At 43.0% G+C, this 25,821-nt stretch overlaps 2 protein-coding genes across 2 annotated transcripts in view; one reads left to right on the forward strand and one right to left on the reverse strand.

Moving 5' to 3' along the window:
* LOC140460632 (uncharacterized) overlaps nt 1-25,821 on the forward strand; it is a 1,198,404-nt gene that overhangs the window by 852,913 nt on the left and 319,670 nt on the right. The gene's annotated exons all lie outside the window — the stretch shown is intronic.
* LOC140460120 (C-C chemokine receptor type 8-like) lies at nt 24,092-25,045 on the reverse strand. The gene has a single exon (XM_072554517.1). The coding sequence runs from the start codon at nt 25,043-25,045 to the stop codon at nt 24,092-24,094; it is 954 nt and encodes a 317-aa protein (XP_072410618.1).

Here is a 25,821-nt window from a genome sequence, read left to right on the forward strand (position 1 = left end):
CTGGTGCAGGCTGATGAGGCAGGTTTCCAACTCCCCTGTCCTGCACAGAGGTGATTCTATCCCTGAGAATTGTCAGGCTGCCTGTACAGATCATATTTGCTCGGGGTGAATCACTGATCCCAGAGCAGAACTGACCCAGATGGGTGATGACCGTATTCAGTACAATTTAATTTACATTCATAAATTAAATTGGTCATTAGTCGTCCCTGGAGAAAGTGAGGAGTGCAGATGCTGGAGATCAGAGCTGAAAATGTGTTTGCTGGAAAAGCGCAGCAAGTCAGGCAGCATCCAAGGAGCAGGAGGATCGACGTTTCAGACATGAGCCCTTCATCATTCATCCCTCTCCACTTCTGATTGCAGATGAGGGATGATACTTTTCCACATGGATTTACACTAACTACCTGTTAGAAGCTTTATGTTGTCCTCTTCCCGCAGGTCCTGGCCAATCAAGTCACACAGAATTGAATACAATTCGGCTGGTAAGCCGTCACTTCCTAGTGTATTACTCTTTCCTGACGACTTGAGGTCCTTGGTCAGCACACCCAGAGATAGCAGCTGTTGCAGCCTCTCCCGGTTGCTGTCGTCTAAGACCTACCAGATAGGGAGGAATGACCGGGAGGCTGCGCTGTCTATGGGCTTCCTGTCACATAGTCTGGCATGAAAGGATTTGCTGATCCTTAGGATGTCAGGTTGAGATAGCCTAACAGATCCACCTTTTCCCTTCTGGCTCTGAGAACAGAGCACTCCTTGTGCAACTTCTCAAATTACAAACATGAGCAGGTCTATGTTGTTCCATGGTGTAGATCCTGGACAAGGATATTACCTTGGAGACTTCGAAGGTAAAGAGCGAGGCTTGTTGGATGTTCACCTCCTGTTGATCCTCCATGACATCAACTCACATCGTCTGCAGCAGGTGTAGGTTCTGCACACTTTTCCGGAGTTTTCACAGTTCTCCCCCGTTTCTCTCTCACCTTCAGAATAACTTTGACAGCAAGGTCCTCTTGATGTTCCCCTTGACTGTTTCCCAAAAGTCTGAGGTAGACTCAAAGTGGGGTTTCACGTTTCTCCGACCTGTGGAACCCCTTTTGAGATATTCCATGTTTAATGGGATCAGCAGTTTCATATTCAGTTTCCCTGCTGACCAGCAAGAGTCAGTGTTCAGAGAAGAACACCAGCTTGATATCAGTGAATTTGACCGAAACCAATCCCAGCCTCTCCGGACTCACTTCACAGGTGCATCACTCGAGCTCTGGTGAACCTCGTACAATTGTGCATGGTATTTTTTGTTTTTAGATTGCGGCGTTCGCCGAGTCCTCGGCCTATTTGGTTCCAATCACCAGGCCGGTCGCATCCTTCTTTCGTCTTTGCTGTCTCATCTTCATCTTGGTCTTCTGTTCCTTCTGGTGGTGACAGATGAGGAAGGTGGCATCAATGGTGTCTGAAGTAGCAGTGTTGTGAACCTGGAATAGGAATCCTGGTGTCGGTAGGGGCGCCGGTGTGGTAGGCCCATGTGCACAGTCTCATTATCTTGACTGATTACAGTGAATCAGTGTTCATGAGACAGTGGAATAGAGATATAAAACCAGGAAGTTTGCAGCATTCACTGTCAAATTCAATCAAGCCTGCCAGATATGCAAGTCTTCACCTTGATTGAACATCGAATGAGTTCTTGATAAGACATTGCCACAAGGTTTTAAATATCCTGTACTGTTTTATGTAATATCCTTCCTGGGATAGAAACTAAACTTAAAGTATGCGAATGACATTGTTACAGCAAACTGCAGCTCAGCCACTGCCATCGGAAATGACCTACATAACGAACTAAAAGAAGGTCATAAGTCACACAAAAGCATCTGATTTCAAGTAAACTGAGTGGACGATAACCTGGTGTCGTGTGACTTCAGACCTTGCTCACCTCAGTTCAACACCGGCACCTCCACATTAAAGCTAAAAGAAGCCACTTAAGTCAGAGAGATCCCACACACATTCCAGAAGATATCAGGACAAAGAAGCAGGTACCTTGGGAGTAGGAAGAATAGCCCCAAACCAAGTTCGAAGAGCTGTAATTGGAAATTTTAAAATAGTGTGTGGGCAGACATTACCATCTCGACGATTACTGGGGATAGTGGAGGAAAAGACTGATTGTTTTAAATGTTATGTATTTATATATATTGCTTTTAAAAGATGTGGTTTATTATCTTTTATTATTATTTAATTATTAGTGTTAAACGAGGTCCACTAACTAAGCAAGTGGATTAGTCCATACGGTTATGATGGTTTCGGTGTGTACTGTACCTTTAAGAGAGAATGTACATTTAAGAGAGACTGGAAGCTGGTATGAACTTAGAGTGGCACAGAGTGTGCTGAAATAATTCAAAATGTAACATTTGACTGTGAAACCAACTCTGCAATTGTGTTGCCATGGTAAACAACAAATTCGAATTTGGCCAATCAGTTTAAACTAAGCCACAAGATTTCAAAATTCAATCAAATTTGAATTTAATGTTTTTGTGACTTCAAACCAATGAAATGATCTGATGTTCTGGGGTATAAAACTGGACATTTTGAACATTTAGGTGAGAACAGAAAAGAGCAGCCCCAAACATGAACAGCCTGCTGTCCGAATTACACTCTGCAAGAAAGGAACTTGTGCAGTAGAACACCAAAGCTGATCTAGTGAAATCTACAAAGAAAGTTTGACATTCGAAGATGCCAACTGCATTTGAAAGTGATTTGCCGTAAATCTCGGACCAGTATTATAGAGTGTAAGGTAAAATATAGTTTTTAGATAAGGAGTTATAAATAGTGGCTTGAATGTTCTCTGGTGGACTTAAAGAATAGAATTGTTATTTTTTTCTTTAAACAGTGAAATCTGGGATAGTTATGAGTTGAAACTGAACAATTTAGGCCTTGTTTCTCTACAACTTCGGACACAGGGTGTAAAAAGATAAACTATTTTCGCTGTTTGGGGATTCGAACACACGGGGGCACAGTCTGCGAAGTAGGGTCATTGTGTTCAGGAGAGATGTTAGGAAGCACTTCCACACAGAAAGGTTGGGGGATGTTGACCATTCTTTTCCACAAACAGGACTGGATGCTGGATTAGTTGTTAATTTTCATTCTGAGACAGATTTTTTTTTGTTAAACGTAGGTGTTAAGGGATAAAGTAGAAATGAAGATATGTGGAGTTAGGTTTCAGATCAGCCATTGAATGTCAGAACGAGCTCTCACGGGGAGGGGGGTGAATGGCCTGTTGCTATATCCCTATGATTATTAATCTCGTCTTATAATCTACCCAAGGCATTGACATTTTTCCTAAAGTGTAGTGTTCAGAAGTGGGCAGAGCTCAATTTTAACACAACGCAAGGCATTTGATTTTCAAGAGTTCAATTCCAGTCTGTTTCCCCCAACTGTGGATGAAACGGTCAATTATAAACGTTTGATAACATTTCACTTCTCTTTATATTCTAATTACAATTTATGCATTTACCTTTTTTGCAAACTTGCCCAACCTACCCAATCACTTCCAAAGAGAAGTGTACACCTCCAAGTCTTGAAAATATTATGCCTCGTCCAGAATTAGGCCAGTTAATTCATATTATCTCTCTTTAGAAAAATAATGAATCTTTCTCACTTCCTACATGATCTGCTAATTGTTTGGCCGTTTCACTGGGTAACGGTATAAAATGCATCTAGAAATATCTGCACTATTAGCTGCACTATTTGGAATACTGCAAACAGCCTTCATTTAAAATATTGCTCAACGGGAGGACAGAAATTCAGAGAATTTAACATTTCACGGACATGTTTTTAAATTCAATGGACTGAGCTTTGCTGTTGGCATCGACACACCCAACAGCACAGCAAAAGTAGAACGCTGCTCAGCTCTACCTTCAACCTTTACCCTGGAACAGGAGGCCATTCACGTCTAATTTCTCTCTACAGATGCTGCCAGGTATGCTTAGGTTTTCCGGGAATTTCTGTTTTTGTTTCTGATTGAGAACATCCGTAGTACTTCCATTTTTAATGCACTCCCTTCTCCAGCCTTCCAAACAGCAGGAAGGTATTAAGCAGGTGGAGTGCGAGAATTCGGACTAGACTGCTCATCCACGCAACCAAGTCATGTTCTTGGGGCATTGCTTCAAATCCCACTGTGGCAGATGATGGAATTTCAATTCAATGATTTTCTTAAATTTAAGAGTATAATCATGAACCTAGAATGTTTCTTTGTTGGCTCATGCCTTTCACAGAGGCCATCCTTACCTGGTCAGAACTGCACGTGGCTCCAGACCCACAGCTATGTGGTTGACACTTTACACCCCTTCAGACAATTAAGGATGGGCAATAAATATTGGTGCTGTCCAGCAATGCGCTCAACCCATGGCTGAATGACAGAAGCCTTCCTAAGAGTGATACAGAGGAAGTGGAGGAAGCAATTTAGCTCATTCTGAGATGGTAAAGTGGAACAGCAGGGGGCCCTTCAGTCCCACTCGTAAGCACAAGAATATCAAAATGGCACAACGTCAGTCCACACTGGTTTCCATGAAAAAGGGAAGGGATGAGGGAACGGGAAGGTGTGAGGAAAGGGGGTTGAATGAAGTGTAATAACAATTGGAATGGGAATGAGGGAACAGTCGGTCAGATGGAGAGAGCTTGTCCTGGGAGGCAGTGAAACATGGAGGCAACTAATTATGGGGATGGACACAGTGAGAGCCAACGCTTCATATTGATGTCTAGAAATTTGGATGGAGGGTACTGCCCAACACGACCTACCACTCAAATTGATTAAAGCTGGAAATAGTCACTATACCTTGTATTTTATCATCTCGATTGTGTATTTGTTCCGCTCCATTTCCAGGCATTTTAGCATTTATATTTGCCTGCATGCAAACCTTTTGCTGTTAATCGTCTGTCTGATCCCTTGTATGAAGGCCACACTGTTCCCCAATGTTTCATTCTCTTCTGATTCCACTTTCTCTCCCTTTGTATTTTAGCCGCTCCCTGTTACTCTGCATTTAAGCCATTCGTCATAATTCAGTTCTCCCTGTTAACTGTCCAGTATTTAATCCTGTTTCTATACGTTAGTAATTAGTAAATATAGAATTCTTACCTTGCTGTCCAACAAGTTTACACCAACCCCCTGAAGATCATCGCACCCAAACGCATTCCCCCACCCTATTACTCTACGTTTCCCACTGACTAATGTACCTAACCGAAACTTCTTTGAAAAGGATGGGCATGTTAGCATGGCCAATTCACCTGACCTGCACCTGTTTGGATTATGCAAGGAAACCGGAGCACTTGGAGGGAGCCCACAGAGACACGGGGAGAATGCATAAACTCCACACAACCAGTCGACTGAGGCTGGGATCGAACCCGAGAGCATGATGCTGTAAGGCAGCAGCATAATGTGTCCAACCCTATTACTCTTTGCTTAATCCTGTCTTTATCTGCATTCGATCCTCTCTGTTCACCTGTACGTAACCATTTCTCTCTTACACTGTTTTCAATCCTTTTCCTGATAATCTCTATTTAATCGTGTCCTTTTTTTTGTATTTAGTACTCACACACCTACCCTCCACTGAACACGTGCTCCATTTAAATCCCAACAATCACAGTCTTTAGCCATCTCTATATTCAGTGTTCTTGCCATTGCTCCATAATTAGCCCTCTCACTACTACTTTCTGTTTATTCCTCTCCAGTGTCCTCTTCCCCTTGAGTTAATCCTCCTCCTACACTCCTTTATTCAAACACCATATTGTCTGTATTAAGTCCTCTCCCTTTCTCCTGTATTTAACTGCCACCCTGCTCCACTGCATTCAACACCATCCCTATTATTCTCTATTTTCTCTTCTTCTATTAAGATGTTACACTCTCTCCCCTTTCACAGAAACTGGTAACCCATCACCAACTCACCCTGCAGTTACAGGTGCATAGGACATCACACTGACAAAACTGATTCCTAGAGTGAGCCGTATCTCTGACATTCCTCTTTATATCTATCAGCCAGGACTCCTATTTGGACCAGGTTAACATTCGCAATCAGAGAACCCGCAGATTCAGTGAGATCCACCTCATTACAATCCCTGCAGCTTTCTCTGTATTCGCCCTTTCTCTGTGCTCCTGCAATGAGCACACTTCCTCTTAAACTCCACGTACTTCTCTTAAATTACGTCACATTAATTCCTTTCCCTTCTCTGTCTTCAACTCTCTCTCAGTTGCCCTCTTTTCAATTTTCTGTCTATTACTTTTGTTATGAGAGTTGAAGGCATGTATGCTACCTTTAAGAGAGAGAGAAGGCTGTTTTCGCTGTGTGAGTTTGCAGACACCTGTCAAGTGACTGACTAGCAGTCTCAAAGTGTCGTGGAAAACTGAAAATATGCAACATTTGGCTGCGATGTTCACACCTGTTCAAATTTAAGCCATCAGTTTACATGATGCCCCAGAATTATAAACCCCATTCGAAGTTGAATTTCACTGTTTTGACAACATTGAACCAATGAGAAGATCCAAGGTTTAGGGAATAAAAAAGCCCACATTTTGGACAGTTAGCGAAAGAGAGCGACCAACTGCCATCATTAGAATATCTGCTTGCAAAACACTTGTTCTCAAAGGTACTTTTTCATAAGAAGCATCTTTTGAATAAAAGATCTTAGATGGCCCAAGGAGCTCTTCAGATGAAAGAAGACAGACACCGACGCCAACAGCTGCTTTCTTGTTTTGAAAATTAAGTTGACACAGTTTAAATAGGGGCTTTTATTGGATCAAAATATTATCATAGAGTTGAATGTAGATTACAGATCTTTAAGAGGAACGACGGTCAGACTTGTATGTATTTGTTGTTTAATATTCATTTGAGTTAAAGAATAGAATTGATACTTTTCTTTAAGTAGTTGAATTTGGAGAGTTCTTTGTCACTCATACTTTAACAGATTGTGAGTTGAGGTGAGCTGTTCTCTGTGTTTGTTTTAATTAGCAGAAGGATTCACTGCCATGTCATAACACTCCCCATTCCATAATCTCTATTCCTTCATATTGAGCTCTCTTCGCGTTATTCCCTACTTAATCCTATCCCTGCTACTTGATATTAAATCCTCTCTCCTTCCCTGTAGTTAATCATTTCTTCGATCAATTATATTCAATCTTGTTCCAATAAAGCTCCATTTTCACCTTTCCTTATTATGTTGCATTAAATCCCATCCCGTTATCCAGTATTTAATCCTCTTCCTATTACTCTCTGTTTAACCCTCTCATTGTTACCGTCTATTCAATACTATCACAATTATTCTGAATTGAATTCTCTCCCTATTAAAATATTGCATTCCCTCTGTAACTCTCTGGATCTTCCACGATGCTGTTCAATTATTATTCCCTATTCCAGAATATGCGTCGACTCTACGAAAAACAGAGAACAGGAGACCCTGCCGGATCATACTCAATACCACTAACACGTCACTGCTGCTGCGATGTGTTGCCGCCCCTCTGGCCGGCGCTTGAATTGCAAATTTATTCCAAAGCTCCACAGGGGCACAGCAGACGAACCCCATGTTAGACACAGGACTGTTCATCAGTAAGAGGCAGGCATAACTTCAACGTACACTCATATTTACATATAAAAAGCAACAGCTCCAATACATAGCAATATTTATGTACAAACTGGAGCAGCTCCAATATAAAGTAATATTTATACATAAACTGTAACATTTTCAATTCACAACTATTATATATTAACTGAACCAACTCCAGTACCCTTCAACATTTACATATAGACAAGAACGGTTCTAATATACCATATTTAAATATGAACATGGTCAGTTCTAAGACACAATTTCAAGACACGAAATATGAACAGTTTCATTACATCTCCAATATGCGGCAAGATTGACGTATAAACGTAAATACTTCAAAAATGGAAAAATATTTCCACATAAACATGTACATCTGCAACTCACAACATCTTCATATGTAATAGAGCACAATTCTGAGATACAGCAATACTTATATGCAAGCATGAACAGCTCCGAAACTAAACAGGAATTGAATACAAACATGAACACTTTCCAGACTCAATAATATTTATACTTACAAATGAACAGGTCCAATGCTCAACTACAGTTATATAGAAGCTGGAATATCTCCGATGCAAAAGAATATTTCGATACAAACACGCACAGTTACAATGCACAATGATCTTTGCACGTAAACATGATCTGCTTCTATACATGGTAATATTTGTACAGACACACAGCTCCAATATATGCGAATCCACATACTTTAATATTGTGCATATGAATGACATGAATGAAGGAAGCCAATGTGCTGTTGCCAATTTTGCAGATGACACAAACATAGTTGGGAAGGTTGCATCGGGTTCAGAGAGAATGTCAACGGTCCTGAAGCTGTGACTCTGATTTCTCTGCATGGATGTTGCCAGATCTATTGAACTTTTCCAGAAATTACTCATTTTTTCAGTTTATCAATATATCGTTACTTCAAGGATGGACAAAGAGCTGAATTCCAGAGGTGAGGTGAGCGTGACATCCGCGTGTCCCTCACAAAATGACAATCAGCGGCACACTGCCAAAGAGCTGATGTCATATCTGGCACATCGGAAGATGGTTGTGGTTGTTGGAGGTCAGTCATCTCAGCTCCAGGAGTACGACAGGACTAGACACAACCAACTTCAGCTGCTTCATCAATAACTATCTGTTAATAACGAATGTAAATATTATTGCTCCAAGTGCAGATGAGACACTCGGAATACTACGGCGAGTAACTCACCTGCTGACTCTCCAAAGCCAAGGTAAAATTAAGAAGTACAATGGAATACTGCCCACGTGCCTGGATGGATATAGCTTCATCGACACTCAAGAAGTTTGATACCATCCTGGAAAAAGCAGCCTGCTTGATTGGCATTACATCCACAAGCATCCACTTCCTCCAGCATTACAGTAGCAACTACCAGATGCACGGCAGAAAACCATCAAGGCTTCTGGGCAGGATCAATGCTAAGTGAATCAGCTCTGTTGGAGACAATGTGAGCTGGATATTTGTTTTCCCAATAATAAGAGGAGACTGATATCCTTTTTGGAGAGAACCATTTTTGGACCTTTACTTACAAGGGATTATCTCCACTCTTACATAGTTGACCTGTTCCCCATATTAAACTCTGTCAAACTTTCCATCCCTCATCAGCGTTTTGAAGATTGATGTGTTTCTGTGAGGGTATAAATTCCTATCATGTTTTGACCAGAACTGTACACAATACTTCTGCAGGATTCTCACCAAAGTCATGTAAATCCCCACAAAACCTCCCTGTTCCTTTCATCTGCATCACGACTGATCAAGGTATGTGTTGTCCCATGTGCCTTCTTAAATAATCTACTAACGTGTCATGCCACCTTCAAATAACTGTGGGTAAAAATCCTAAGATCTCACTGTTTCTCGGAGCTTCCTGGTGCCTTGCTTCTCATTGTATATTCCCTTGGTTTGGTTTTTGGTTCAATCGTTTTTTTTTTGCCAATCTTCATTCACCGAGAGGACGCTGCTGTGTGAAACAGCGTGGCGAAATACTGCAGGGCCTCCTGCACATGGGACACACCGCAACTGATGTGTTTCACCTTCACCAGTTTATTCCTATCTTGGAGAAGAGACGTTTGATGATTCGGATAATAGGAAGCCGACAGAGAACAGGAGAAGACCACGCAGCCCTTCACAGGCTTGTCACCACAGCTGGGTCATCGTGGCCCGTGTATCAGTATGGGATAGTAATCTTCATCTACTGACTGGAAGCACAGCAAATTGGAGTGCTGGTGGGACTGCCACACAGGAGAAAACGGCTTCGACCTGTCAACTGGAGGGGCTCCCAATGCGCAAATCCACTGACGTCAACTGAATAACTGGAAACAAATTACTCAGTGATTCAAAGGAATACTCAGTTTTGAATCTGCATTGTGTCATGTCCCTTCGCGAATGATGTCAAAACACCTTCATTGCTGTGATGGAGTATCCTGTTGGGTAGAATATACCAGTTATCAAATTTCCCACGTTCTGTTGGTCCAACTCTGATTTCACTCACAATCACAAAATGTGTGACAGTGCAGACTGAAGCCATGCAGCCCACCTTAGCTGTGCTGGTTCAACACAATATGTAAATAAGTGTCTCATTCTGTCGCCTTCTCCCTGTAAATCTGCACATTGTTACATTGAACGTGCCCACCGAATTCCCTTTGGTGTCCCATTGAATCTGCCTCTTTGTCACTGTCAGACAGCGACTTACTGACCCCACTCCCTGTGCGAAAACGGTCTTCCTAATATCATTTTTACTTATTTTCCTGATGACTTTCAATCTCTGCCAAATCGTTCTCGATTCTTTCAGACCTGGGACCATTTTCACTGCATTATTTCTTCTGTCTAAAACCCTCATGACGTGGAAAACTTCAATCAGGCCAGCTTTCAGCCCTCTGTTCTCCAAAGAGAGCTGACCCAAACTTTCCAATCTCCCTTCATTGCTGACATTCCTCAGGACGGTACTAGTCACTTCAACCTGTTCAGCCCCTAGTGTAATTACTTCACTTCCCCTCTTCCTGAAGTATCATCCTCAGAATTGAGCGTAATACAGGTGGAGGATTCATTCAGACTCGGATAGCGCGGGCGAAAAATCTGCAATACTTGTTCTCACTTTTAACACGTGTTTCCCTTCGCCGTGTTCACTGCAATGGCAGCTCTGCACCGTCCCTAATTCAGGCAGTCCGATCTTATTTAACGAACCGGCTTTTTGAGAAAATTGATCGGGCATTTCTGCTCAGGTCAATTTAAGGAAAGATGGTTCGCCTGGGATTTTAACCCGGGAACTCTCACACGGCTGCATATGCTCGAAGACCCAAAGCTAGAATCATATCCCAGACGAACGAGCCACCAGCCATGGGTGCAGCCACCTCCTGAAGTAGCTGAGACTTGCTCAGTACGAAATACATTGAACATTGCGCCCAGAAACGCAAGCAGCGAAGAGTTTCAAGAACATCTGCTTCTCAATCTGTCTCCCTGCTCTCAGGACGCTGCTGTTTGTCCCATCCCCAGGGACCGGGCTCTCTCCACTGGTGGATAATTGAACCATTTCGTTTCTACTTGCAAGCTGTGCTGGTGGAAGGCAAAGCCCCCCATTCGCTCTTCTGCTCTCTCACACTATTACGTGAGGCAGGAGAAGTCACTTACCGTCATGAATAGGAAATGGGAAACTTTGTACTTGTTCCAAAAATCTTGTTAACAGAGAGACAGAAAGATGTTGTGCTGTCGGGACAGAGAGAAATGGACACCGGACACTCTTCCCTCAGGTAAATTGATATGAGTGCATTTTTGTGCAGCCTCTTTGGTGTTCAGAATTTGTCTTGACACAGCAATCCTGCAGAAAGTCTTTTATTACACGGACGTTGGTTTCTTTACTGCAGGAAATATTTCTAAAACAGCAAGTCACGTGCTTCAACTTCACCGGTTCATTGCCATCTGAGAGAAGAGGTTTCACACGAGATCAGGACATACTGACAGAGAACAGGACAAGACAACTCAGAGCTCCACAAGGGTGCCAGCGCAACTGTGTAAATTTGACTTGTGTAATGATGTGATATATTGAGCTCAGATACCCGAAGTTTTGGGAAGCAAGTGACAAGGCAGGGAAAAGAACAGAGCGCCGTTATACAGGAAAGCTGCTAAAGGCGACATTAAGTGAATAGGAGAAAATGGTTTCGCATCTGGGTTATGATCCTAGCATGCACCCACTGTGCCATTCTCCTGCATTGCACGGTAACTTTTCCAGAGAAGTATTCAGCTTTTCATCTGGCGTGTGACTTGCACGTTCGAGAATGACGTCAATAGATCTTCGCTGCTGTAGTGTCATGTGCTGTTGTGCAGACATATCGTCGATGTGCAAATATAAACCCAGAGAGCAATGTACACTAGAGACTCTGAGCCAGCTGAAACTTGCTCAGTGTGAAATACATTCCACTTTGCTCCAAGAATTGCAAGCAGCAAAGAGTTTCCAGAACATCTGCTTGTCATTCTGTCCCCGGTGCGCTGACGGTTGTCTCATCCCCAGGAACTGGTCTGTCTCCTCTGGCGGATAATTAAACCAATTTGTTTCTATTTGTACGCTTTTATGGAGGGAGGGAAGAGTCCATTCGCCCTTCTGCTCTTTATCTCCCAATCCCTTCGGGCGAGAGGTATCACTTACACTAATGCGTGGGAAGTGAGTAACTTCGATTATGAACTTCCTCTAAAGGTCTGTTATCGGAGGGATAGAAAGATGCTAAGCTGGCGGGGCAGAGAGAAATGGATACCGAAGACTGGGAAGAGGAATTCACGGCAGGGAGGTGACGTACACGCTTTTGTGTTCAGCTGAAGCTTCGGTCATGGAGAAACCCAAGGAATCCCGTCCCGTGGATAAACCATGGAAGTGTGGCCACTATGGGAAAGGCTTCCGTTTCCCATCTGACCTGGAGACTCATGGGCACAGTCACACCGGGGAGAGGCTGCTCTCCTGCTCTGAGTGCAGAAAGGGCCTCAACAATTCCTCCCACCTCCTGAGCCATCAGCGGGTCCACATTAGGGAGAGACCCTTCAGCTGCCCTGAGTATGGGAAGACCTTCAGCAATTCCTCTGTACTGCAGAGGTACCAGCGGGTCCACACAGGCGATAGGCCTTTCCCCTGCCCAGAGTGCGGAAAGGGCTTCAGCAATTCCTCCCGCCTGCTGAGGAACCGGGGGGTCCACACAGGCGAGAGGCCATTCGCCTGCCCCGAAAGCGGGAAGCCTTCAATTATTCCTCCGTCCTGCTGACCCACCGCCGGGTCCACATATTAGAGAAGCCCTTCAGCTTCTCCAAGTGCGGGAAGGCCTTCAACCATAACTCTCTGCCCTGCTGATGCACCAGCGGGTCCACTTGGGGTAAGGCCGTTCTCCTGCCCTGAGTGCAGAAAGGGTTTCAGCAATTCCTCCTACCTGCTGAGGCACCAGCGGGTCAACACCATGGAGACGCCTTTCAGCTGCGCCAAGTGTGGGAAGGCCCTCAATGATTCTTCCAACCTGCTGATGCACCAGCGGGTCCACATGTGGGAGAGGCCGTTCTCTTGCCCAGAGTGCGGAAAGGGCTTCAGGAATTCCTCCCACCTGCTGAGGCACAGGCGGGGCCATACCGGGGAGTGACCGTTCACCTGCCCCGAGTGAAAGTGGAGGTTCTCATCATTATGCACCTTGCAGAAGCACCAGCGGGCACACCAGTGCATCCAACAATCTGATTCTGCTGGTGAAACTGCTGTGGGTCATTGCCAGGACTGAACCCCTGCTCATTCTTAGAGAGTCGGCCGTCTTTTTTTTTTGGTTTATGCTCTCGTGCCCACCTCGCATGCCCCCCCCACAACCCCCGCAAATTTGCTTTCAGTGGGCACTGCGTTCGTTGAGCCCAGGAGTTGTTCTCTCTTTTTTTTCTGTCCATTTAACGAATTGTTGGCCCTGTCTGGGAATGTACCCCAGTCTGTAAGAAATAGCTGAATACTTCAGGGTGTCCATTCGCATTCAGCAGTGACTTTGAAATTAAATTTACTGTTATGTGGCCTCGTAAATTTGTGGTATTCATAATTGTCTGTTTTTGTTTAAATTATAATTCTGGTGTGCAAGATCTATTCATCAAGTCTAGTTAGGAACAGTTGAGAAATTTTGAGGGATTGTGGTGAGGGGCTGTACACACGTCTGTACAAGGCTGAAGCTTCGGTCATGGAGAAACCCAGGGAATCCTGCCCCTGTGGAGAAACCGTGGAAGTGTGGCGAGTGCGGGAAAAGCTGCTGTTTTCCATCTGACCTGGACACTTCTCGGTGAAGTCACACTAGGGAGAGGCTGTTCTTCTGTCCCGAGTGCAGAAAGGGCTTAAGCAATTCCTCTGCCTGGCTGAGGCACCAGCGGGTCCACCTGTCCTGATGGGGTGAGCGGAGGTTCTCATCATCCTGCAACTTGTGGAAGCATCAGCGGGCGCACCAGTGCTCCTAAGAATCTGATTGTCTTGGTGAAACTGTTGTGGGTCACTCCCAGGACTGAGCCACTGTGCATTCTGAGAGTGTGTGTGCAGTGGGAGATTCAGTGGGCTTTTTTGTTTTATGCCCTTGCCCCGCCTTGCCCTGCCGCCAACTTTGCTTCCATTGGGCGTTGCTGCTTGTTAAGACCAGGAGCTGTTCTCTCTAGTTTTTACTGTCCAGTTAAAGAATTGTTGGCTCTCTCTGGGAATGAGTACCAGCCTGTATGAAATAGCTGAATACTTTGGGGTGACTTTCACATTCAGCAGAGACTTTTAAATTAGATTTACAGTTACGTGTCTGTGAAACAGTCATAGTCCAAGGATTGCACAAAGGTTTGGCAATCCATTGTTGGAAACTGTTTGTTTGAATTGATAAGTTTTTTTTTAAAAATTCTTAATTTGTTGCTTAAGTCTCTGTCTCTGAGATGGTGGCGGACTTGATCAAAGCGTTTAAATCATTGCTATTAATTAGATTATCTTCTTTAACTTTGACCGAGCAAAGTTGCTGTATTCATAATAGTTGATTTTTGTTTAAATTATGTTGATGTGCAAGATCTGTTCTTCATCAAGTCTGGTTAGGAACAGTTGAGAAATTGAGGGACATTGCATGTTTTAATTTCACTGTGTTGTGAATCTGGTGACAGTAACACTCATTTGTATTGGGTTGCTTACGCTTATTGTAATGTCTTTCACCCCAACTATTCACTATGGTAGTGAGTTCCACAGTCTCACCACACTCTGAGGTTTTTCATGAAATCCTCAGTACAGAATTGGAAGGGAAACTGTTGACGACGGCAGAATATCGGGTGTTAACTGCAAAAGCCAGGAAGACATTCGACAAAGTAAAACCATGACTATGTCGGGACAAATACGGAATTTCAACAGCAACGAAGAGGCCACACGTCAGTCATAGTCATAGAGATGTACAGCATGGAAACAGACACTTCGGTACAAATGGTCGTTACAAAAAGAAAAAGTACTCTGCAGTTATTGGATATTTTAGTTAGGCAAGTTTCTAGAAGCTGTAGTTGGTTGAATATGATAAGGTAAGATAGATGAAATAACTAAACCACAAATGTAATTGGACGTCGGTAACCATAAAACAAAGACTCGGGAACACTTGAGAGAATAACAAAACTCTCCTGTCTTAAATGAGAGGCTAGTGTCTGGCTAGAAATGAGTGCAGATTACATTTACATAATTTAGTCTTCTCCAGATGTTGTACAGCTCCATCATATCATCTGTTTCTTCTAAGATCAAAAACCAGCCTGACATCCCCTTGTCCCCGATTATAAGTTGAGTAAATCAGTGATCCTCGATCTCACTGGCATGACACAGGATGCCCTCAATCCAAGTTGACCTTAACTCTCTAACCTATTGACCGCACGCCACCTTGTGGCGCAGGTGTCATGTGAATGCAGGTTGTATCCTGATCTTAATCTGGAACTAGAGGGTCATATATTAAAAGTATAAGACAGAAATGGGGATAATTTATTTTCTCTCTGAGGGTTGTGTGTCTTCTTCAAAAGGCAGTGGATTCAAAATCTTTAGGGCAGAGGTAGATAGGTTCTTGATAACCAAGTGGATGAAAGATTGTCGGGAATGTGTAGGAATGTAGAGTTGAGGTTGAATTCAGATCAGCCATGATCTTATTGAATGTTGCAGCAGGCAAGAAGGGCCGAGTGGCCTACTCCCGCCCATTGTATATCTGTATCAAGGAGTCTGTGTCTCTCCCCTTTAGCTATGAACTGGGCCATTCCTTTCCAATATTGTCCCTTGTAGACAGTTAGTTGAACAACAGATGGCCTCCTATTGGGAGCAGGCACATTGCAGCAATTGCAGTCTTCTTGTGTTAATTTTGTTGCTTCTTACTCAGTGTTGCTGAGAATCTTCGAAATACAAACCAAAACACTTCTATTATTATTGCACGAATAGAAGTGTTGTTTTGGATGTAACATTGTTGAATTAGCCATTCCCATCTTTTCCAGAATTCTGTGTTTCAAGCCCTCGAGTCTGGTTTCCTCCCCTGAAACAGTTCTTATCAAGGTCATGTTTGACATCCTTTGTAATGGTGACAGGGATGAACATTCCCTCGTCGACCTGCGGAGAGCCTTGATCAGGGTTAATGACAGTACTGACCCTCTCCAGCATCACTCTACCCTCTGGGAGTGTCTGCTTTTAGCGTCTTCCGTTCTTATTTGTTTAACCGTAGCTGCTGGTGTTGGCATCTATACTGATGATATCCAAATGTGCCTGAACACCATTTCTCTCCCGACTCATCTGTCGTTCATAATTTACCAATACTTTCATCTGAATGACTGCCCAGCATTGGATAACCATAAACATTCCCTTTTAAATATTGCTCAGTGTGAAGCCATTGTTTTAGTTCCCAAGTTCGACCTGAGCCACCCCCTTACCCCATCCCAGTAACTCTGTTGACAGCTTTCAGGTCACATTTAAAACTCGGATCGATAGATTCGTGATCAGTTGGGGGATGAACAGTTACAGGAAAACGGCAGGAAAGTGGATGTGGGGAATATCAGATCAGCCACAATCCTACTGAATGGAGGAGCAGGCACAAGGGGTTGAATGTCATTTTCCTGTTCCTATTTCTTATTTTTCCCGAGCCCTTACCTCTGAAACAGGGTCCTGGCTTCAGTATGTGCCATTACTGAGAGTGCTGATGTTCCCTTGTGTAATATCAACATCTCAGCAGCTGCTGTCACCTCTTGCTCCTCTCTTACCTCTAAACATAATATGCCAATGTTTTCAGGGGAGGCGATGGTCGACTTTATTGTCACCAGACTATTCACCCAGGTAATGTTCGAGGGACCTGGGTTCAAAACCGACCCCGGCAGATGGAGGAATCTGAATTCAATATAAATCTGGAATTCAGAGTCGAATGATGAAACCGCTGTGGTTTGTTATAAAATCTTATCTGGTTTCCTGCTCTCCGAACCTGATCTGATCTCCATGTGATTTCAGATCCACTGTCAGCTGGTTGAATCTTCACTGCCCTTTCAGTCAATTCTTAAAGCTCACCTTTTTTAACTATTAAGTTGCCAGAATGATTTATAGACGGCATAGACAGGGACCTTTTTCACTGGAGTGTAGAAGCTTGAGGATGGAGGTTATGGAGGTTTATGAAGTCATGAGGGACAAAGATAAGGTGAGCAAACTTTGTCTTTTCCCGAAGGGTAGGGGAGTTCAATGTTTGGGAGTATATTTTTAAGATGAGAGGGAGAAGATTTAAAAAGGACGAGGGTGGGGATAACTTTTTTAACATTGAAGGCGGTTCGTGTGTGGAATGAACTGTCAGAGGAAGTGGTGGATGCAGGTAATGTTACAATGTTTAAAATTATTTGGTTAAGTACATATGAGCCAAACACAGGCAGGTGGGTCTAAACTTCCCACAGATATTCAAAGGGACAGCCAGTCGGGGGGGGGGGGGGGGGTGGGGGTGGGTGGGGGGAGGGTGGGAGCAGCGCCACGCCTATCGTTGTTGTGTGGCATGTGTGACAGCTGCAACAAGACGTCCCAATTCCTGTGCTCAATGCTCTGACCAATGAAAGCAAGCATGCCAAAAGCCTTCTTCACCACCCTGTCTACCCACGACTCCATTTTCTAGGAGCTAATAACCCGCAACCCTCGATCTCTTGGTTCAAAATACTGCATATGAAACAGATTTGGTACTTGTTGGTAGACGTTAATATTTGGAGCATATCTCTCCTCTAATTTGGTATCTTATACAGAATGCCATTACTGATGAAGTCCAATGTGCCAAAACCTAAACTTCAAAATCCCTCTGTTCAACTACAATCAAGGTCCTACCATTCACCATGTACATCCGACCTTGATTTGACTATACAAAATGTAAGACCTCATACTTAGCTATATTAAACTCCATTTGCCAATAACTTCAAACTTATGCAATCTGATTCTGGACTCTCCCACCCCAGATAAAAGACCTTTCTTACTTACCCTATCAATGGACTCATGATTTTATAAACATCTATAAAGTCACCCCTCACCTTCAAAACTTCCGGGAAAATGACTCCAGTAGATTCAGCCTCTTCCTGTCGCCCAAACCCTCCAACCCTGGCAGCATCCTTGTAAATGTTTTCTGAACCCTTTCATGTTTCACAGCCTCCTTCCTGTAGCAAAGAGCCCAGAATTGCATGCAGTATTCCAACAGTGGTGTAATCAATGTCCTCTCTGAAGAGGATTTTAAAATATATATCTACAAGCAAATCAGGTTAGTTGGGCATGACTTTCCCACAGTAGTTTGTTTTGGCTGTCCCTCATTAATCTATTTGTTTTTTTCAGTTATGAGAAAATATTTTATGTGATGTGATGATTGCGAGCACATCCAACATTTGCTCATTGTCTCTCATGGCCCTTGGACAGAGTAATTGTGACTAAATGCTAGAAGGCAGTTGAGAGTCAACCACATTATAGCAGGTCTGGAGTCACAAGGTGAGTGTGTGTGTGTGTGTGTGTGTGTGTGTGTGTGTGTGTGTGTGTGTGTGTGCGCGCGCGCGTGCATACATGCATGCAGGGTTCATGAATGGGAGATTTCCTGACCTAAAAAGGACAGTTTCTGGAGAAACACAACAGTTCTGGTAGCATCTATGAAGAGACAAGTGTTACTGCTTTGAGTCCAGTGGTCCTTCAAAACTTGGCTGGATTCAAACCATTAATTGTTTTCTCCCCACAGATGCTGCCAGACCTGCTGCGTTTCCCCAGCAATTCTGCCTTTTGTGGCTGATCTCCAACATCTGCAATTCATTATTTTAGTGAATAACTGTTTCCTGGTTGCCAAGACAGAGAGAAACGTTCACTTCCAGATCTTTTTAATAGTTGAACATAAATTCCACCAGCAGCCATGATGGGATTTGAATTTGTGTATTCAGAAGATCTAGATCTCTAGGTTGCTCAACCATTATCACTAGATCCCAATCTTCCCTTCAATGACTATTTTCTCCTGCCTATTTTCCTTTATTCATTGATGGGATGTCGCACTTTGTCTCCCACTATTGTTCTGGTAAACATCAACTTCACTTTCCCGCTGTTTCACCATAATCCTCAATTCCCTTTCTGATTGAAAAAAAAGTCTTGGTTTTGAATGCACTTAACAATCCAGGTTAAACAGCTGTCCGAAACATACAATCCCTTATTTGCAGGTTATTCCCTCCGGTTCTAAACTCACCCACAAGGGTAAACGTTCCCACATCTAGCCTGTCACGTCTCCTCATAATCGTGTTTGTGACAATAAAGTTACCTCGAAATCTTCTAACTTCGATTAACCACAGGCCCAACCTACTCATTTCTCCTCATAAGACATTATTTCCATCCCTGATTCATCCTGGTCAAACTTCTGTGGACTGCCTCCAATGCCGGTATAACTTTCCTTAACTAAAAGGCCCAATATTCTTCCCAGTGTTCAATTGTGGACTAATTGGTGTCTGATATAGGTGTGAACCTATAACACCCCTACTTTTATACTCCATTTAAAAACCAACCTCCCATTTGCCTTCCCTATTATTCACTGAAGGTGAAACAAGCAACTTATGTTTTGAACTTGGCCTTGCTCAGAGGATACTCTTGGTCTGAAAGAGTGAAGACCGTTTCAGCTTACGTCATACAAAATGACCCTTATCAATATAAAGTCAAACCATTTGGTATGAAAAATGTGCCAGCCACATTTCAGAGCCTAACCAATAAGGTTATTTCAATAAGGTTGCATTGTTATTGTCAATGTTGACACAAATAACCTTATTGACACAATGATTTACCCATTGTGTCATATATATATATATATATATATATATATATATGTGTGTGTGTGTGTGTGTGTGTATGTGTGTGTGTATATATATATATATATATATAATATTTATATAGATGATCTAGTGATTTTTCATCACACATAGAAGAAACATTTGCTACATTTATCAGAATTGTTACATTGACTTTGGGAGACAGGTGTGGTGATGACACTGACTAAACGTGAATGTGGCAAAGTCCCAGTCACCTTCGTGGTCCATGTTATTTGGCGTGGACAAACGACCACATGGAATTAAAAGCAAAGATAATTTGGGAGTTTCCTATACCATCAACAAAAAGAGCAATACTAAACTTCCTGGGATGGAATGGGTTTTACTGGAAATTCACACCAAATTTAGCAGTGTGGATTCTCCACTCACTGAATTACTAAAGAACGGCAAGAAGTTTTCGTTGAGAGGGAACTGTCAGAAAGTTTTGTTGACCACTGCTCCAGGGTTAGACATCCCGAATAATGCAAATCTATTCAAGGTGGCTATCGATGCGTGTGATCTGGATGTTCGTCCTCTATTCTTACAGGAAGATGACGAGAAGATTGAAAGACATCTCAGGTATTTCAGCAGGAATTTGAACATACGTCAGCAGAATTACTCGAACGTTGAGAAGGAGACTTTGAGATTGGTGTTTGCTTTAATTCGTTTCAACTTTTATGTTACAAGTAACGTGTCTGAGTCAAATATACATGCTGATCATAACCCATTGAAGTCTGCACTGAAATTTAAGAACTAAAATTCCAGACTGTTTGGAGGGAGTTTGTTATTGCAGGCATTCAATTTGAAAATGTGTATGTGACAGGATGGGAAAATGTGATTGTCGAGACTTGAAAGAGAAACAAAGTGCTCAATAGCAAGAGTGAAACAGATTGAAACAGAAAATCGTAGTGAAGGGTTGCATTGTTATTGTCAATATGATCCACATGGGTGTTGTATTGCACAAACAGTTAAAGATTAAGGCCTTGTAAAAAAAGCCATCTTTGGATATTGATGGTTCACTTTTTTGGAAGGGGGAGATGTTATGATGCTGCTCCTTTCATAAGGTTGTGTTGTCCTTTTGTTTTTTAGTGTGGTCAGAAACTCTGGGGTTCAGGGGTGTCTAGTTTGGATGGGTTGTAGGACCAATTTGATTGTATCTAACAGATAATGCCTCGGGTATTAGGCTTTCAAGTGCGCAAAAGGAGCACTTATACAATGAATGGGAAGTGGCCAGTTCACCTAGCTCAACCTACCTCTGATTGAGTTCAGTTTGGTTTGGTGTTAGCAAACAGTTAGTTTTGTTTAGACTGCTGGTAGAAGGAACAGCAACATGGAACAAGTTGTGCCAAGCTGAATCTCTCTCTGACATCTCTTCTGTAAAACGCTATGTTTGAATTTACCCGTTTTGCCATGGGATGTTTATGTGGATTGTTGGAGGAATGTGCAACAATCGTTAAATTGGGATAGTCTGTTGGGTTTTTGGATTAGATCAATTAATGTTATTCTGTATTCTGTTCTCTTTTGTTTGTGTTTCATTTGGTACTCTGTAAATAAATTCTGTTTACTTGAAAACAAGGGGTTTTGACCACCTGCATCACTCCTGGAATATCGACTCTCCACCTGTTCAAAACAAGTCGAAAATTTAGGGTCTGGATTGCCATCTTGAAATGTTTGGAGAGGGTCTGGCCTGATTCATTACAAATGTATTTAAATGTGAAAGATATTGGTTCCTGATTAGTAAGTGATATTTATGAAAAGAAGGCAGCATAATAGAATTGAAAAAACAGATCCTTCATGATCAAATGGCAGAACAGTCTGAGTAGGCTGAATGGTCTAATTCTGCTCCTACATTGTAAGGCCTAATCAGAAAGAACCCGTAATTTCATCGAACATTCCACTATCTTGTTTCGTTCATTAGGCTAAGTTCTTTGAACGGAAGCAACAGTTCAGCTTTCAGGGTGCAAGAGGCAGACGTACTTATATTGAGATATTTCACAGCCTTCCAGAAATACGCCGTTGAAAGCAATTTGTGAAGCGTGACCTACTCTAGGTTTCTCTAGTCTTTTTACAGGAGAGGTTCTCAGACAAAGATAGAACCACACATAGAGGAACACACACAAACACACCCACATCCTCACACATAGGCGAACACGAAGAAGCACACCCATCCACAGTAATCGTCAAACCTGAGCGTACTGATGAACAAAGACAAACATACACGCACAAACCCAAACATGAAATCACGCACAATAACACAGTCAAACCAAAATGTGGGAACACACCTGCACAAAAACTGCAGAAACATTCACACACTCTGATAACAAGCACAAGAATACAATCAGAGTGCTAAAGGGAGAAACACCTACTCACACATGCATGCATGCACACACACACAAAAAGAAAAAAAACATCCTTATACATATAGGAACACACCCATATCTAGCTGAATGCACACACATCACACACACAAAACCATTCATGCTGTGATTTGAGAACACATATACTCACAGACACAGAATCACACCCTCAGCCTCACTCTCATAGAAACGAACTTAGAGTAAGAGACAATACACACCAATCTGCAAATATTGACAGAAACGGCTTATACATACACACAAGCACATTCAAACACAGTTACTGAAACACAACCACAATTAGATACAGACAGAGCGACACTCAGAAACAAACAGAGATATAAACGTAGAGAGGAACAGAGAGATCCTGCTGGGGGCACAGAAAGATCTTGACACACGAACAGACAGCAAAACACAGTCTGAACAACACACTCACCTGATTAAACAAGAGCACAGCCAGGCAGATACACACCCGCACCCCCACAATGGCACTCAGAGAGACACACACGGAGTCACAGAACAATCATGGCATGCTGACAGTGAAACACACATACAGGCACGCGCACGCACACACTCAGTCAAAGGAATGTAACTCCACAAACAGCATATGCACAGACACAAACACAACAGATGCACATATGTAAAACACACACATTTATGAAGTCACAGAGGCACAGTAATATAGACCCACATAAAAAACACTCACTTCACAGAAACACTCGCATACAGAATGAATAACATTCCCAAAGACATAAACGCATGAATATATTTTCACAGAAATACACACAAAGGGAAACCCACACTCAGATGCATAAACACACTCATAATGTGACACAGTCAGGGACATATCCAACGACAAAAACCAAGGGACACACACACAGAGTGACATCCCCACAAAGGCAATGAACCCTCCGCAACACACACAGACACACACAAACACCGTCATGCACTGAAAGGTAAACACATGAACACACTTCCCGCCCAGCCACGGAGATAGGAAAGGGAGATGACCAGCCGACTTACTTACAGTAATGTGTCAAGGTATTGCTGGCTGTATCTGTGCACTTTGAACTTTGCAAAATCACTGCCTGTGGAAAGATCAGTGAATGGACTGATCGGGAAGTGAGGTCAGTCAATGCACGTGAGCATGTGCTGAACTGAGACAACAAGTGTCTGGCATGGTCAATGTGAGAAAAAGACACAGAGAGCGAGAGGGAGAGACAGAAAGACAGAGAAAGAGATCGACAGAAAGACAAAGAAGGATAGATCGAGGGTGATGGAGAGACAGACAAACAGATAAAAAGGTGGAAAGAGAGAGAGAGAGAACGATACAGACAGGGAGCGCCACACAGAGCGGACAGAGAGAGAGAGAGACAGAGAGACTGAGCAGGATTCTGAGAGATAGGGCCAATGGAGAGAGGATGAGAGGAACAAACACAGACAGAAAGAGGCAGAGAGAGAGAGACAGAGAGAGAGAAAGCAAAGACACCTTGAAGAGAGTAGACAGGAGGTGGACTGAATAAACTCTCTTTCAATACAAATGCTCATCTCCAATCGCCAATTCAGATGAGAGGATCACCAACACCCAGAACCTTTCCTTTGTTGTAATAAAGTGTTTATTGGGAGCTGAATAGGGAGAGTCTGACAATCATCGTGGTGCAGGAGGGTCCGTTTCTGTCCCTCTCCCTCTTCCCCTGCAGGGGGAATGCAGAGACCACATCCTGCCGGTCAATAACACTCATCCAAAGGGCAGTCCATGAAGATACAGTGTTCGAGCTGAACCGATCACTCACAGCCAGTCCATCATATCAAATCTCTCTACCAGCCTCTTTCTATCCTCTTTCCACCCGGAGTGAAGAATTTACGTGACCAGTTGCTGCACCGCATTCCTGAACTTAGCTCGAAACTTGGGCACAGTCACTGCATAAAATAATGTGTTTGTGCTGCAGCTGAAATCCCGAAGTATTTCTCCGGCCGATGTAAAGTGAATTTTCCTGCTACGATCTGTTGCTTTAATGCTGAAGTATAAGATGTTTGCACTGTGCACTCCCCAAAGAAGTATGAAGCTGATGGATATGGTGAAGAGGCAAATCACCGAATTCTTCCGGCTTACCATCTCTGTGTCTTTGCGACTCTCTGCCTTGCTCTGACCCTTCAGGCTCTTGCGGACTCGACTGGCCACTAAAATGTACCTGACCGTCAGAGTGTTCATCAACAGAATCAACATGAATGGGATGAAAGGCGTTAAAATGATATCAAACCACTGAAACCCTCGCCACCTAGGATCAGTATAATAACTTGACTTTACGTAGCAGTACCTTGGAACATTGTTAATTATCCATCCACGTTTATACCGAAAATAGAAGGGAACATTCTTTGAACAGAGTAGAATGCTTGTTGCAGCCAGAACCACAGCCAAGGTTTTGTCTGTCCAATATTTTCTGTTCATTTTCAAGCAGCAAATGGTTACAAAACGATCAAAGGTGAAAAGGACAGTGAACCAGACGGAATAGTCTGTAGATGCACGAATCAGGACATAGACAGCACTGCACACAGGGGTGATGTTCAGGAAAGACCCTGGGTAGTAAAATCCTTTCAATCGCCACAGCAAGATCTCAGCGAAAATGAACAGTAGATCTGAGGCTGCCATAGCCAGCAGGCAGCGGGTTGTGCAGTTAGAGAGGCCACACTTTCCCCGAGACAGAACCAACATCAGCAGGAAATTAACTGAAAGAGACAGAATATAAAATATAAATCGGAAGTCACTGATCAAGCATTCTCCATTTCTGCCCAGAGAGCTATGGAAGATCTCCATATCTAACTGGGACAGAGAATTGACAGATGGCAAAAGGGCATAAATTTTAAGGTGAACAGCAAAAGGTTTGGAGGGGATTTGAGGAAAGGTCTTTCACTCAGAGAGTGGTGTGTGTTCTGATAATTCAGTGCTTGGGAGGGTTGTTGATGTAGGAAACCTCACAACCTTTAACAACTACCTGGGACAGGACCAGATTTCATCGAGCCTAGATAGCACAAGCTTGACGACTGGTGCACCTCTTCAGTACAGGCGGGTTCCACAATTCTAAGAAGTACTTCTGGGAAATAGTTTGGGAAGTGAAACATTTTCACAAAATAAATAAAAGTGCTGTGGATACCAGAAATATAAAAAAACACAGAAATCACAGGTGAAGCTCAACAGCTATGGCAGCATCTGTGGAGAGAGAAACATCGTTAATGCAATCATTCTTCACCAGAACACATCCCTCTGAACATTTGTCAATGATATCCAAACGTCAACTCGTTTTCTCCTTGCACAAGGCCCCAACATTGCAAACAAAGGACGGGGATTGATTTTGAAAAGGGAATTGAGTATCATCGTGTTGATATTTATCTATGATTGAACATTTATTCGACTGCTCCGACCATGCTGGGCGTAGTTATGACTCTAATACAACCGTGGATGTATTCCCAGGAATATCCTCCCTAAGTCCAACTGTAATGTTATCCCTTATCAAAAAGCAACTCGTCTTTTTTCTTGACACCTTTCTTTCCTTCCGACAGCATTTCTATCCTGCAATTGTCAGCTGCCAGTCC

This window comes from Chiloscyllium punctatum, chromosome 36 (genome assembly GCF_047496795.1).
Source record: "Chiloscyllium punctatum isolate Juve2018m chromosome 36, sChiPun1.3, whole genome shotgun sequence".
NCBI lineage: Eukaryota > Metazoa > Chordata > Chondrichthyes > Orectolobiformes > Hemiscylliidae > Chiloscyllium > Chiloscyllium punctatum.